The 13,867-nt window shown below is 36.3% G+C and overlaps 1 protein-coding gene across 1 annotated transcript; it reads right to left on the bottom strand.

The window, feature by feature from the left end:
* Nucleotides 1-261: 261 nt before the first annotated feature.
* Nucleotides 262-2,444, bottom strand: LOC141630817 (glycosyltransferase BC10). The gene is made up of 2 exons (XM_074443568.1): nt 1,648-2,444; nt 262-1,068 (listed from the first exon to the last, which is right to left on the bottom strand). The coding sequence occupies exons 1-2, from the start codon at nt 2,227-2,229 to the stop codon at nt 424-426; spliced, it is 1,227 nt and encodes a 408-aa protein (XP_074299669.1). The 5' UTR covers nt 2,230-2,444; the 3' UTR covers nt 262-423.
* Between the last annotated feature and the right edge of the window lie 11,423 nt (nt 2,445-13,867).

The following is a 13,867-nucleotide window of genomic DNA, read 5'->3' as shown; positions in this document are numbered from 1 at the left end:
AATGTAACTACTTTCAGCTAACTGTTAAAGTTACAAATAATAGTACACCTATGTTCAAAATTCCATGCACGTAGCCGACCAGCCGTAAGTGTATACCATGGCATTGCGTAAATTTTGTGTCAAACAATTATGATTAGATTTGGTGATCAAGATTCCAATACGGTCTACTATTCAATTTTTGTTTTCTCATTCATTTTTTATGTTTAAATTTTTCTAATTTTGTACATACACAAACAAATTACTTCATTAAATTCCAATGTTATAGCCAAAAACAAACAAATTGCTTCTTTATATGCCCGTGCAACTTTGCAGGGGTTTAAACTAATACTCTACTATAGTAATACCTGCGTTACAAGACTATTATCAGTCTGAAATCTGAATCATTATTACAGAATACAGCCTAAATAGAAGTAGAGTACAACATTAAGGATCAAAACCAAGAATTCTAGGAGCAATTTGTAGAAGAGGCCCCAATGTGTCCCATACAAATTTACGTGCAAAAAGAAAGCACATATTTGTTACCTCACCATTATACCTACACTTTGATCCAAATCTTATACGATTAAGGAATTCCTCCGTTACATCCCCCTTGAGAAATCGACCCGGGTGAGATCCGCCGCGTGACCAATCAACCCAAGTTATGCTAGTATTTGATATTAATCTCGGAAATAATATATTTGCTAATGTAGGGAAATAATGTTCATCATTGTAACAAGGTGGATTACAATGCTCCTCAAAAATCGAATAATATTTTCGATCCGAAATCATATGAATGGCAAGTTCACGATGAACTTCAAACCATTGGGACCCTTTTCTCCATTGTTCAATGGTTATATTTGGGGCCATTTTTGGGTTGTATCGTCCACGACCCGGTTTTCTCGGGTCATCGAAACAACCAAGGTAGCTTACCTTAGAATTAATCAAGTAGTTGTAAATTGTGGTGAAATTGAATAGTGGAATGCATGATTCGGAAAGAAGTACAAATCTTTGATTGGAAAAGTCTAAGAGTGCATTCGCTAAAAGACGTTTCTCGGCATCTATCATCGATATACTTCCCCATTGTACTTCCTGAAATAAGGATACATCCATCAATTTCGTTCAATATTTTCTACTACTCCGTATATATATACACAATATACAATATTTCTAAAAAGAATACGAGTATATTTTAATAATTGAAATCATATAAGTTTATACGTAATTTCGTTAAAAAAAAAACACCAAAGTTGTTATATTGTCCTCCCGAAAAGTAAAGATATTCCTTACAAAACAAGAATTAGTTGGTGAATCATACATAATACAAAAGTTATAACAAAAAACCGAAAATTGAAAAGGATGATGAAATTTGAATTAAAAATAGAACAATTATTAACTTTTTTTTTAGAAAAAATATTATGAACGTTTTAAGTAAATTTTATTCAATTGCTGATTTTTAATCACTTGTCGTCTAGCTGAGTTGGGTTAGAAATGGTCATTCCATCTCGAGTGACATGCTGCCAATATAGCTTTTTTTTCGCTACCCCTAACCTTAGAATCCTGGCTCCGCCCTTGATCTTCGTTATTTGGTCATCATTTACCATTGACCGTGATCATATTTATTTATTACCGAAAGTGATTTTTACACAAGACATATAAGAATGGACTAACCTTGCTTGGTATGCGTCTTCCATAAAACATCGAGGTTTTTGGGTAGGACTCGTTATAAGAAGGGTGAGTATGAAGATAGACGGAATAAAAACCTTGGTGTCCCTTAAAAAAAAGTTCCCATAATGGACCTAAAGGCAATGGACCCTTCGTTAAGAACATGAAAGCCACTTTAGGCACATAATTGAAAGGATAACCCTCCATTTGAGGGACCATTGATGCCCTCCAATGCAACTCTTTATCACTCATATTATGAACTACACTATTATCTCCCAATTCCTTTATTGAAATAATAATGCTTGAACTTTTTTCATTATTATTAGTTGGTGTCCCATTTGTTGATGATAATGGTGGTTGTGGTGGGGCCGAAGGCGGCCAGGCGGGTGGCTCGGCCAATATGGCTAGGTGGGGCCGGGAGAGAGTGGTCATAGATATTGAAGTTATGGAAAGAGGAAAGCTTTGGAGATCAAAGAAGCCAATAGTTAAGCCAAGGGACAAACCTAATGCAAAAAAGAGAAATTTGTGGATAAATGTTACATTTGGCTTCTTTGATGAAGAAGAATTTGCATGTTCTAATTTTGCCATATTAATTACCTAAAAAACTTGTATGATTTGTGTTTTTATATGAAAAAAATGTTTTAAGCATAGAATTAGTATGCAAATATATACTTGTATGATTTGAGTGTATTGTAAGGATTAGGGAGATTTGCATGTTTGATAATGCTTAGTTAGATATTATTAACAAACTTTTTGAGTTTTGACAAGTCTTTAGTTCTTTATTTGTATTTGGTACAAGTCAATGGTTGAAATTCTATGGGTTGCTCTTCAAGTTAAGTGTGATCTAGGCTCTAGAATTTAAAGATAGATTGTCCCCTAAATTATGAAAAAATCAACCCAACTAGGATTCATTTTCCTTAGAAATTTATGGCTCAATTTTGTCGTTTGTGAAGAAATTAAATGTAGTTATCTTCACAAATTTGTCATTTGGAAGCTAGGATCAACCCGACTAGGATTCAAATATGTTTGCAGTTAGTGTGAAGCTATTTTACCCCTAAGAATTGTAAATATTTTAAAATAATTTTCAAGTTTTTTGAGCTAAAAGTGAAAATAGGATAAGAAATCCAAAAAAGAAATAAATAAATGTATTTTCTTGTTAGGATACTATAATTTTACATAAAAACATCATTTATTTCTTTTCTTTTTGGATTTCTTATCCTATGTTTAGTGGGCATAGGTTAAAAAAAACCGTATTATAATTAGCGACCACATTAATAGTGCTAACGTATAGACAAATAAACCAAAAGGGATTAAAATTTCTATACATATGGAGAAAACTTGCTTGTATGTAAACTATTTATCTTGCCTTTAGAAACCAATTTATAGGTATTTTAGTAATAAAATTAACTACCCCGGAGTACTGTTTTGGTATTTAGTTTTTTTTTTTTTTTTTTTTTTTTTTTGAGTGAATTGATCATTTCGTTGATAAGAAGTTGGAAAAGGTGCAAACGGAGTTAAAAGAGTGACATACGTGTAATTCTTGACTTGTATTTTGGATTATTGCCATCTTTGGAATGTTGGGTTCATTTATTGGTTCGACATAGTTAAAGTGTGTACTCAAATCTTAGTAATACAAAGCAAAACCTTAAAATAAACGTCGAAATGTCAACCTTAATATGAAGAAGAAACTTGAAGCAGAGGATGGGCACCAAAAGCGTATAAATCATGTGGAAATGCTTATACAAGATTATCAAGGGAACTTTGATTTAATTAATAGTCAACTTATAAAATTACTGTTCATCCAGGTCAAACAAAACTAAGCACTTGACTTGACTTTTCTCCCTTTTCCCAAGTCAAGCAATTACGGTCTACATATTATGCTAATGACTCTCTTGGCCTTGAAGAGTAATTCTTTCATTTATGCTAAGGGTACTGCTCTTTCATTTACATAATTTACTCAATCATGTACATGAATTACTATTTTACCCTTTTTATTTCAATACCTCTCCTTTTCAATTCAATTCAATTTTTCTCCATTTTCACTTCCTCCCTCCTCCACCCAACCACTACCCCAGCCGTCAACCACCACCCTGCGTTCTTGACCCACAACGTGCCACCCTTCCGTCCACCCATCCCGCACCATTTTTAGCAAATTCCTGGACTGCAATACGGATATCATTGAACAACTAAGGTACATGAAATCTGCAATGTAGTGACGCGAGGGAAACAAATGAAACTGACTAATGACAAATGAGAATTACCCTTGACAAATGAGTAACTTTTGCGTGAAATTGATTGAGTTTAGCAAGGTAACAAGTTGCAAGGAAAATAAAATTTACAAGTTGATGATAGACTATGAGAACTTCATTCATGTACACCAAATTTTTCAATTGAATCCAATAAAACTATTAAAACCCTAATTAAAGATAAAATTAATGAATCCGATAAATCCACCAAAAATTACTACTGTATAATTTATTGATAGAATGCGTAGTTATTTGTTCGATCATTCATAATTGAAAATTTGAGAGAATTTTGATCAAGTTTGGGGAGAACGGGAGGAGAGAAAAATTTGGTTATTTGGATGGGAGGAAGGGTAGTGTTTGGAAACATTATGAAAAAAAGTCCATGAAAGAGTAAATGTTGTCCATGAAAGAGCAACTACGTTATGCTAATTAGCCCATTTAACTATTTATTGAAGTGTAAGAAAAACCAAAAGGTCTAATTGACATGGTGATTATTAGATAGTAATAGAGTTAGTTAAAGTCAATAACTAACCTTAGTTAAGATAACAACCTAACCAACTAACTCTCCCACATAATCAGGGAAGTTGTTATAAGTTGGTTATAAAAGGAGGATATCTCCTCACTTTGTATTCACGTTTTCATAATATTAATATTATTACAAGTTTATTTCTCTCTCAATACAATCATCAACATCTAGAGTTAATATGGTATCAGTATACCAGTTTCATTGATCCTTTTAATTTTCCTTTGTATCTTCATCATCTTCCCTCAATCATTTTTCATTCTTCATCAAATTTCTTCATGCTTCCGCATATCAATCAATCAATCAAACATCATATAATCATATTCAATTCTTTACATCTTCAAGATGCCTGAATCAGATTCGAACTCAGATCACACTAATAACAACTATGATTACTACGATGATCCTCTATTTCTCTCTACCTCTGATCAACCTTTTTCTCAACTTTCACAATCCTTGTTTGATGGTCACCATTTTCTTGGGTGGAAGCAGGACATCATCATAGCGTTGGCTTCTAAAAACAAGTTGGGTTTTCAGGATGGTTCTTGCCCTCAACCTCTCAAGACAGACAAGAAGTACAATCAATGGGTTCGCAGTGATCTCATGGTGATGCGATGGGTACTGAACTCTCTGGTGAAGCCAATCAGGGAGAATCTCAAGTATGTTAGATCAGCAAAGGAGCTATGGGGAGAGATCTTAGAGCGCTATGGTCAAGCTAATGCTATTGAGGTATATCAACTAAAGAAAGATCTTGATCTTGTTACTCAATCCAATTTGTCTTTAGTTGATTACTACAGTAAGCTTAAGGTCATTTGGGAAACTTTGAATAGTGTTGATCCCTTACCTCAGTGTTCTTGTGGAAAATTATCACTTTGTTCTTTTAATCTGATGAAATTGATCATCACCAGGGAAAATAATACTAAACTCATTCAATTTTTAATGGGTCTTAACAATGGTTATGATACTATAAGGACTCAAATCCTGTCAATGGACCCTCTTCCGACCATTAACAGGATGTTGGGCATGTTGCAAAATATTGAGCGTCAGAAGCAAGTAACTGAGTCTATTGAAGTCTTAACTGATACATCTGCATATGCTGCTTATAAACCTGTTCATGCTTCTGCTAAAAATACTAAGTCTGCTGCTGATCATTCAAAATCTGTCAAGAAACACTGTTCTCATTGTAACATGGATAATCATAGTCTTGAAGAATGTTTTCGTGTGAATCCTTGTGCCTATTGTGGAAAGGAAGGGCATAAGATTGAGAATTGCTATAGGCTAGTTGGCTTCCCATCTGATAAACCTGCTGATAAGAAAGGGAAAGGTAAAGTTCTTCCTGCAAAGGGTGGTTACAAGAAGGCAGCAAACACTGTTGATATTGTTCAGCAGGCGTCTCCTTTGGATGATCAGGATGTTGATCAAGGTTGTTCTGGTTCACAAGGGTTTTCTGTTGATCCCAGTATGCTGGATAGGTTGGTGTATGTCTTCTGTTGTGGATCAGGTTATGAAGAGGATAACTGAGAATACTCCATCCATTTCTACTTCTAATTTTGCAGGTATAATTCTTTATTCTCATGTTAATGCTGCTAATAGTGATCTTTTGTTACATGATTGGATAATTGACACGGGTGCATCTGATCATATGACTTATAATTTTCGTTTGTTGCATAATGTTAAAACCTTACATGACCCCATGTTAATAAGACTTCCTGATGGCACCATTAAATCTGTGTTCAAAATAGGTAGTGTTCAGTTGACTCATGATATAATCTTGCATAATGTGTTGTTCATTCCTGGTTTTAGGCAGAATTTACTTTCTGTTAGTAGGTTGATTGATACTAATGTTATCTCTGCTGTTTTCACTGCATCTAAATGCTTCTTTCAGGACCATTCCAGTAAAAAACATGTTGCCTCAGGAAGAAGAATAGGAAATCTCTACAGATTTCCGAATTTTAATGCTCAAGAACTTGTAAATAGAGTAGTTTCATTAGTATCACAGAAAATGAAGTGTAATAAGGCTAACAATGCCAAGCATTCTATGTTTTCACAGACTACTGCACTTGCAGTTTCTCCTTCTGAATCAATGTCTTTACTTCATAGCAGACTAGGTCACATGTCTTTTGATAGAATGAAACATGTACATGGCATTGATGAATATAATAAAAAGTCTGTTGTTCATTGTGAAACCCGTGTTTTGTATAAGCATCATTTACTTCCTTTTCCTGTTGGCCATTGTAGAGCTTCTTTTTTGTTTGAGTTGATTCATATGGATATCTGGGGACCATACAAGGTCCCATCATTATCTGGTACAAAGTATTTTCTTACACTCTTAGATGACTATTCTAGGAACACCTGGACCATTCTCTTTCAAACAAAGGACCAAGTTGTTGGTTTAGTAAAGGATTTTTTCTCTTATATTGAAACTCAGTTTGATGCAAAGTTAAAGATAATAAGAACTGACAATGGCACTGAGTTTTTACAGCAAGTTTGTGGTGATTTGTTTAGATCCAAGGGACTTTTACATCAGACTAGTGTGGTAGGGAGGCCTCAACATAATGGTAGGGTTGAATGAAAGCATAGACACCTACTAGAGACAGCTAGGGCACTTAGATTTCATGCTTTTTTGCCAATTAAGTTTTGGGGTGACTGTATATTGACTGCCACATACTTGATAAATTTGATGCCTACCCCTGTCATTAATTGGAAAACACCATATAGTTTGTTGTTCAATAAGGAACCTTCTTACGATGTTCTTAAAGTTTTTGGTTCTTTATGCTATTCTACTATGCCTCCTATTTTCTCAGATAAGTTTGGTCATAGGGCCAGAAAATGTGTTTTTATTGGTTACCCTCATCAACAAAAGGGTTACAGGTTATATGACTTGCTAACACACAAGGTGTTTGTTAGTAGATATGTAATTTTTCAAGAAAAAATATTTCCATTCCAAAATCAGTTTAACAGAAACAATCCAGAGCAGGATAACATGTTTGTTAATCCAGCTTCAACTACTCTGCTTGTACCAAGTAATACTATCTCAAATACACAAAATAATATACATAATAATCTTTCTACTGAGCTTGATTTAACAAGCATTCCAGATATTCCTATCACAAATACTACTAATACTTCAGATAATATGAACAATGCTAGTCAAGAGAATTTTAGTCTTCAACAAACCAAAGATAATGTTCAACATTCAGATGGTGCAACTACTGTCCCTACAGTCAGAAGATCTGTTAGAGACGGGCAAGTTTCTGTCAGGTTGAAGCCATATCATTGCCCTGTCAAGTTGTCAGTGCAGCAGCAAAATGATGCATCAGCATCTTTTCATGCTACTATTCTTCAGGATTTAAGAGATTTTGCTCCAGCATATGTGGCATCTCTTGCATCTGCCATACAAGAAGCTGAGCCCTACACTTATAAGCAAGAAAGTCAGGATCAAAGATGGGTGGATGCAATGGCAAAGGAGATTCAGGCCCTGGAGTGTAATAAAACCTGGGATTTGGTTGACTTACCAAAGGGTCGCCATCCTATTGGTTCCAAATGGGTATTTAAAATCAAGTATAAGGCTGATGGAACTGTTGAGAGGTTCAAGGCACGATTAGTGGCTAAGGGCTTCAATCAAGTCAAGGACAAGGATTATAAAGACACTTTCATTTACTACTGTCAGGACACTCCTAGCAGTTGTTGCAGCAAATTAAAAGGATGGGCATTGCATCAGTTGGACATTAATAATGCTTTTCTCCATAGGTTTTTAGAAGAGGAGGTCTATATGAAGCCTCCAGAAGGATATCAGATAGCTGATGGTAAAGTTAGTAGGTTAAGAAGGTCATTGTATGGCTTGAAACAAGCTTCAAGACAATGGAACAAAGAATTGACTAAGCATCTGACTAGTATTGGATTTCAACAGTCCAAACAAGATTATTTCCTTTACACTAGAGCTTCATCAGATAAGAGCATTTTTACAGTAGCTTTGGTCTATGTGGATGATGTTTTACTTACTGGCAATAGTGAATTAGCCATACAAGAGATCAAGAGAGGGCTAGATACAGCATTCTCAATTAAAGACCTAGGAAATATGAGGTATTTTTTGGGTTTGGAGGTGTCCATAAATGAGAAAGGGATTATGCTTAACCAGAGAAAATACATTCTTGATATTCTCAGGGATATGGACATGGAAAATTGCACACCTTCAACCTTTCCTATGCCTAGAGGTCTCAAGTTGTCTATTGATGATGGTGAACTCCTACAAGAACCAGAACAGTATAGGAGACTGGTTGGCAGGCTTATATACTTGAATTCTTCTAGACCTGACATCTCTTATTATGTTCAACATTTGAGTCAGTTCATAAGTCAACCTCGAGTCCCTCATATGCAAGCTACTATTCATGTGTTAAAGTATCTCAAAGCAATAGTTAACACAGGCCTATTCTATTCTGCATCATCAGACCTCTCCTTAACAGTCTTCAGTGATGCTGATTGGGGTCAATGCTCTTTCACTTGTAAGTCCCTTAGTGGCTACTGTATATTCTTAGGGCAGTCACTCATTTCTTGGAAGACTAAGAAACAAAGGACTGTTAGTAAAAGCTCAGCTGAATCTGAGTATAGAAGTCTTTCCTACACTACCTCAGAGATGGTTTGGTTAGATAGCATTCCGCAAGATTTGCAAGTAACAGTGCCTAAGCCTATTCCCCTCTTCTGTGACAACAAAGCTGCAGAGCATTTGACTAAAAACCCTGTTTTTCATGAGAGAACAAAGCACCTAAATATAGATTGCCATTATGTAAGGGAGAAGCAACAAGATGGTTTCCTGCTTACCAAGCATGTTCGTTCAGGTCTACAGTTGCCAGATGTAATGACAAAAGCTCTAAGTACTGATCGACATAAGTTCCTGTCTATCAAGCTTGGTCTAGTATTCTCCTCTCCTCAAGCTTAAAACAGACTATTAGATAGTAATAGAGTTAGTTAAAGTCAATAACTAACCTTAGTTAAGATAACAACCTAACCAACTAACTCTCCCACATAATCAGGGAAGTTGTTATAAGTTGGTTATAAACACGTTTTCATAATATTAATATTACAAGTTTATTTCTCTCTCAATACAATCATCAACATCTAGAGTTAATAGTGACCTCCTAGAAATATTCCCGAGATGCCCATGAGTAAGGACAAAATGCGCTAGAAAGGACACATGTTGATCTATGGGTCATGTACACAGCTTGGTGAGTGACCGCTCCCGACCATAAGTAATATGGACCAGGGTGTTACAAGTGGTATCAAAGCAACCCTGCGACCGTGTGTTGAGCCAATAGTCAGGAGTGCCCAGGTCACCCACCTAGCGGGGGAGGATTCTGGGCTTGGCTGCGGTCATATGCTGTCAGGCGCAGCGAGGACGTTGTGTTCTTCAAGTGTGGGTGTGTAATACTCCACTGAACCGAAGATGTTATTCGGGTGGGGTAACCTCTTGAATAGATCCATTGATAGGCTTAAAAGCTTACTAGTGCTTAAAGGGATGGAAAATACTGCTCATATCAACAAGTGCACTTTCTTTTCAGGTTATCCATGCAAAAGAATTCCACAGTTAACCGTAATTGGCTCGGAGTAGTCTTAGAATGGGTGATCTCCTGGGAAGCTTCCCTAAATGCGCATGAGTGAGGACAAAATGCGCTAAAAAGGACTCGTGTTGATCTGTGAGCCATGTACACAGCCTGGCGAGCTACCGTGAGTGACCACTACCGACCTTAGGTTTGGGTCAGGGTGTTAAACGAACAACAAGCCTAGCTCCCCTCCCCAACCAAGGGCTTTATTTTCTCTACCTACTTACATGTATCGGTTTCAGGGTCCATTAGAAATATTGTTTTTTTAGGGAAATATTCGTATTATTGCTTAAACTCATATTCCTCAAAAAAAAATGGATGATATAAATGGTTCATGGGAGCAAGAACTTTCGTGGGCAATTCTAGTATTTCTTCGCTAACTATAGCTCCTTCGGCGGTCTCTTCTTGTGGGCTTTCAAGAAGGAAAGCGGGTCGGGCGAAACCTATTCCCAGGGTTTAATTGCCGGAATACTCCAAATATTTGATATCTTTCTCTTTGAATACGATTTCTTCCAGCGACGGTTTCAGTGGATTTGAACCAGCGTAGACATATTGATTGCCAACGAATTTATAGCCCGTCCCTATATATGGCATATGAATTACAGTCCATTCTCATTAATCGCTCAGGCATCAACCCCGGAAGAATCTCGGAAAGCGTGGGAGTTTTGATTATAAATTTAAGTAAAAATAGTCACAATTTACAATAAAATGGATACAAGGTCTATAAAAACATGTATTAAATAAAAGAATCATTTTAAGTCCCGATTAATAACATAAGGGTTACGAAAAACACGTTATAAAGACACGGAAAAAGTAGTCTCTCAACAATAGCGGAGCCAGAATTCTAAGTCAGCGGGGCGAAAGGGTAATATTATAAGGGGGACTCGAAAAAATTCGAAAATTTTAACTAAAAATTTCGAAATTTTCAAACGTCAGAGGGGGCGACCGCCCCGAATGTGTGTAAGCCCAGTCAAACATGTATTATTATTATAACGGTCTAGGTGGCCTTGCTGTGTCCGAAAAGCCAGCCGAGGTTGTGTGCTAAGAGCGAGCTGGCTGTCACGAGACCGAGGAGAGGGCTGCCTTTGTTTTGTTTTGTTGGCTCGGTGCTATTGCGGCTACACCTCCCGAGTTGGATTACGGATTATAGAATAGAATACTACTCGAGTTGAGGGTCCTGGTACTATCCAGGTGCGAAGAACCCTGGAGGTGACCCCCCAAAAACCAAGGGAGGCAGCAGCCTCCGGTGGAGCAGTGAAATGCGTTGATGGTAGAAAGAAAGAAGACCCCATTAATCGAACTGCCCATGTTGTGGTATCTTCGTCTGTCTGAGGATGCTGCCGCCGGCGCCCGACTGCGTCTTGACTCGCAGTCGGGCGCCGGCGGCTGATTCAAGTGCCGGTAAATCTAGCCTCAAAGGTAAGATCGGGAACGAATCTACAGGGCTGTCACCTTCTTGGCCCGGCCCGGCTCGCGTCGTTCCAACAACCGGCGGGGAAAACTACAGAAAACACGACTTATTTGGATAACTCGGTGACCGGGGAAACTGCTTTCTCGAACATCGGGAGACGGCTTTGAGAGAAAATCCATTTTCTCTTTATAAGGTATTAAGAATCGATCTCTCTCAAACTTTGAATTTGTAGCTAGAATATATGCCAATAACACCTACACCTGACAAACGGGCTACTTGTTTCGGTTTAGGATCAGATTCAATTGGTTCGATTTAAATTGAGTTGACCTTAGTTTCGGTTTCAATTCGATTTCGATCGGGTTCATTTCAGTTAGCCACTTTCATCAGTTTGTGCTATTTCGAGTCCGATTCGGCTCAGGTTAGTTTAATTTCAGTTCAATTTAGTTCCGGGTCATAATTTCTTAAGTTAATAGTAATAAAATTAGCTTAGATGTATCTTATATTTTCCGATTTGAATGTAATAATTAATACTACTATATAAACAAAGAATCAATGAAAAATATACCTATAAAATGTGAGTTTATTATGAGAAAATAAATACTTTTAATTCAAGTCAATCGGTTATATTCAGGTTCCGGTATCATTCGATTACTATTAAAATCAATGCAGTTTTGGTTCGATTCGAATTGAGTCGGATTCAAAGTATTATTGAGTTTGCTCATATCGGGCGTTCGATCGGTTATCAATTCAGATATTTTTCGTTCGGTTTTTTGGGTCCGGATTTATTTCACCAGGTCTAATACCTCCACCTTAGATTAATACATATTCGGTATAATGGTAAAGTCGTTATGTTAGGAGCAAAAAAGTGCAGACCTAATAGTATTCTTGTTGCGAAGCTCTCGCTTTAAAAGAAGATGTTTTAGCCGCTAAACACTTAGGAATCTCAAAGCTAATTGTGGAGGATGATAATTTATGTGTTATTAACTCACTTCATAGTATTTGGTAAATTCCTTGGGAAATCTCTAGTATTATCAAGGATGTGAAATTAGACCTTCATTTGTTCGATGAAAAGATAACTAAACATTGCTTTCGTGAAGCCAACAAGGTTGCTGACTTCATGACTTCTTTCTGACATTTATGTCCAACTCTTTCGAAATGGTTTGAAAGCCAGTGGTTTCAACTTACCTCACTTATTCAAAAGGATGAAATTGGTTGGTCCTACCCTAGAGGATCAACCTAGTTTTCGTACCTTATCTAAAAAAAAAAAAAAAATGATTTACCCGATCCATACTGTCGTTTACTCACTGCTGGTCGAAGACTTGCCAACAAAGAAAACTTAAAAATGTTGGTCAAAATCACTACAGCTATTGTGTTTCCTTCATAATCTCAGTTGGTTTTCAGCTGTAACATTGCTAGATTAATTTCTAGATTTGGATTTGTCAAAAGAAAAAAAATCACTTGAAAAACAATAGTTGGTCTGATCTCACTTCAGACGGCCTATTTTGGCCTAAAATAATAAGACGGAATTTTAAAATCATTTTACAGTCAAATGTGACCACTAATGAAAAATAAGTTACCTAAGTTGTAACACTAACTGGACCATTGTGGTTACATTTAACTACAAAATGGTCACAAAATCCCGTCTAATTGTTTTAGGCCAAAATAGGCCCCAAAAAGTATATGGAGTAGTAGAAAACAAGGAGTGAGATTTCAGAACAGCTAATAAACTTGGACATTATGTAAGATTTTATAATCTAAAATTAACATGTTCTAGTCTCATAATGAACATGTATAAACTGAATGCAGAAACGATAAAAGAGATCGATTACTTACCTCCAGCCATTGCTTGAAATAATTGATCCGTCTTAATGACTAACCCAATTTCTTATGCCCCAAATCTGACTTGGCTTCCAAACCCTCAGCCTCACAATTTAGATGGTGTATTTTTTTATGAGGTAGGCTTGGTGAACCTTAATCAGAATAAATATGTTCCCCTTATATAGACTCCTGCCATCAAAGAGTCAACTGAACAGTTTCCTAAATTGTGAATGGTGAGTTATGGGAGATAATAGTGGAAACGGAATCCTAGGAAAATTCCACCATACAATGGACCAACTTAATTTCCATAAAATAACTTAATTAAATATTAATATAATACTTATTTATTTTATGGAAATATCTTACATTCTCCCACTTGGTCCATTTAACAAGAGACTCAACATATGGATCATGGCGACGAATTCTCTTAGAACAAGAATTAATCTTCCATGTATCACAATATATCAAGTCACTCACACCACACACATTTAACTTAATGAGTAAACCCCACGTTTACTCGAGGTTCAAACAAAATGATATTTCTCAACATTACTTTATAAATATGCGCATAAATCTAAAAGAGAAAATATCCAACTCAATAAAAGTTTCTTACAAAAACTTAATGAATGTA

Source organism: Silene latifolia, chromosome 2 (genome assembly GCF_048544455.1).
Source record: "Silene latifolia isolate original U9 population chromosome 2, ASM4854445v1, whole genome shotgun sequence".
Taxonomy (NCBI): domain Eukaryota; kingdom Viridiplantae; phylum Streptophyta; class Magnoliopsida; order Caryophyllales; family Caryophyllaceae; genus Silene; species Silene latifolia.
The sequence above is the reverse complement of the archived record's forward strand: the minus strand, read 5'-3'. Positions and strand labels throughout refer to the sequence as shown.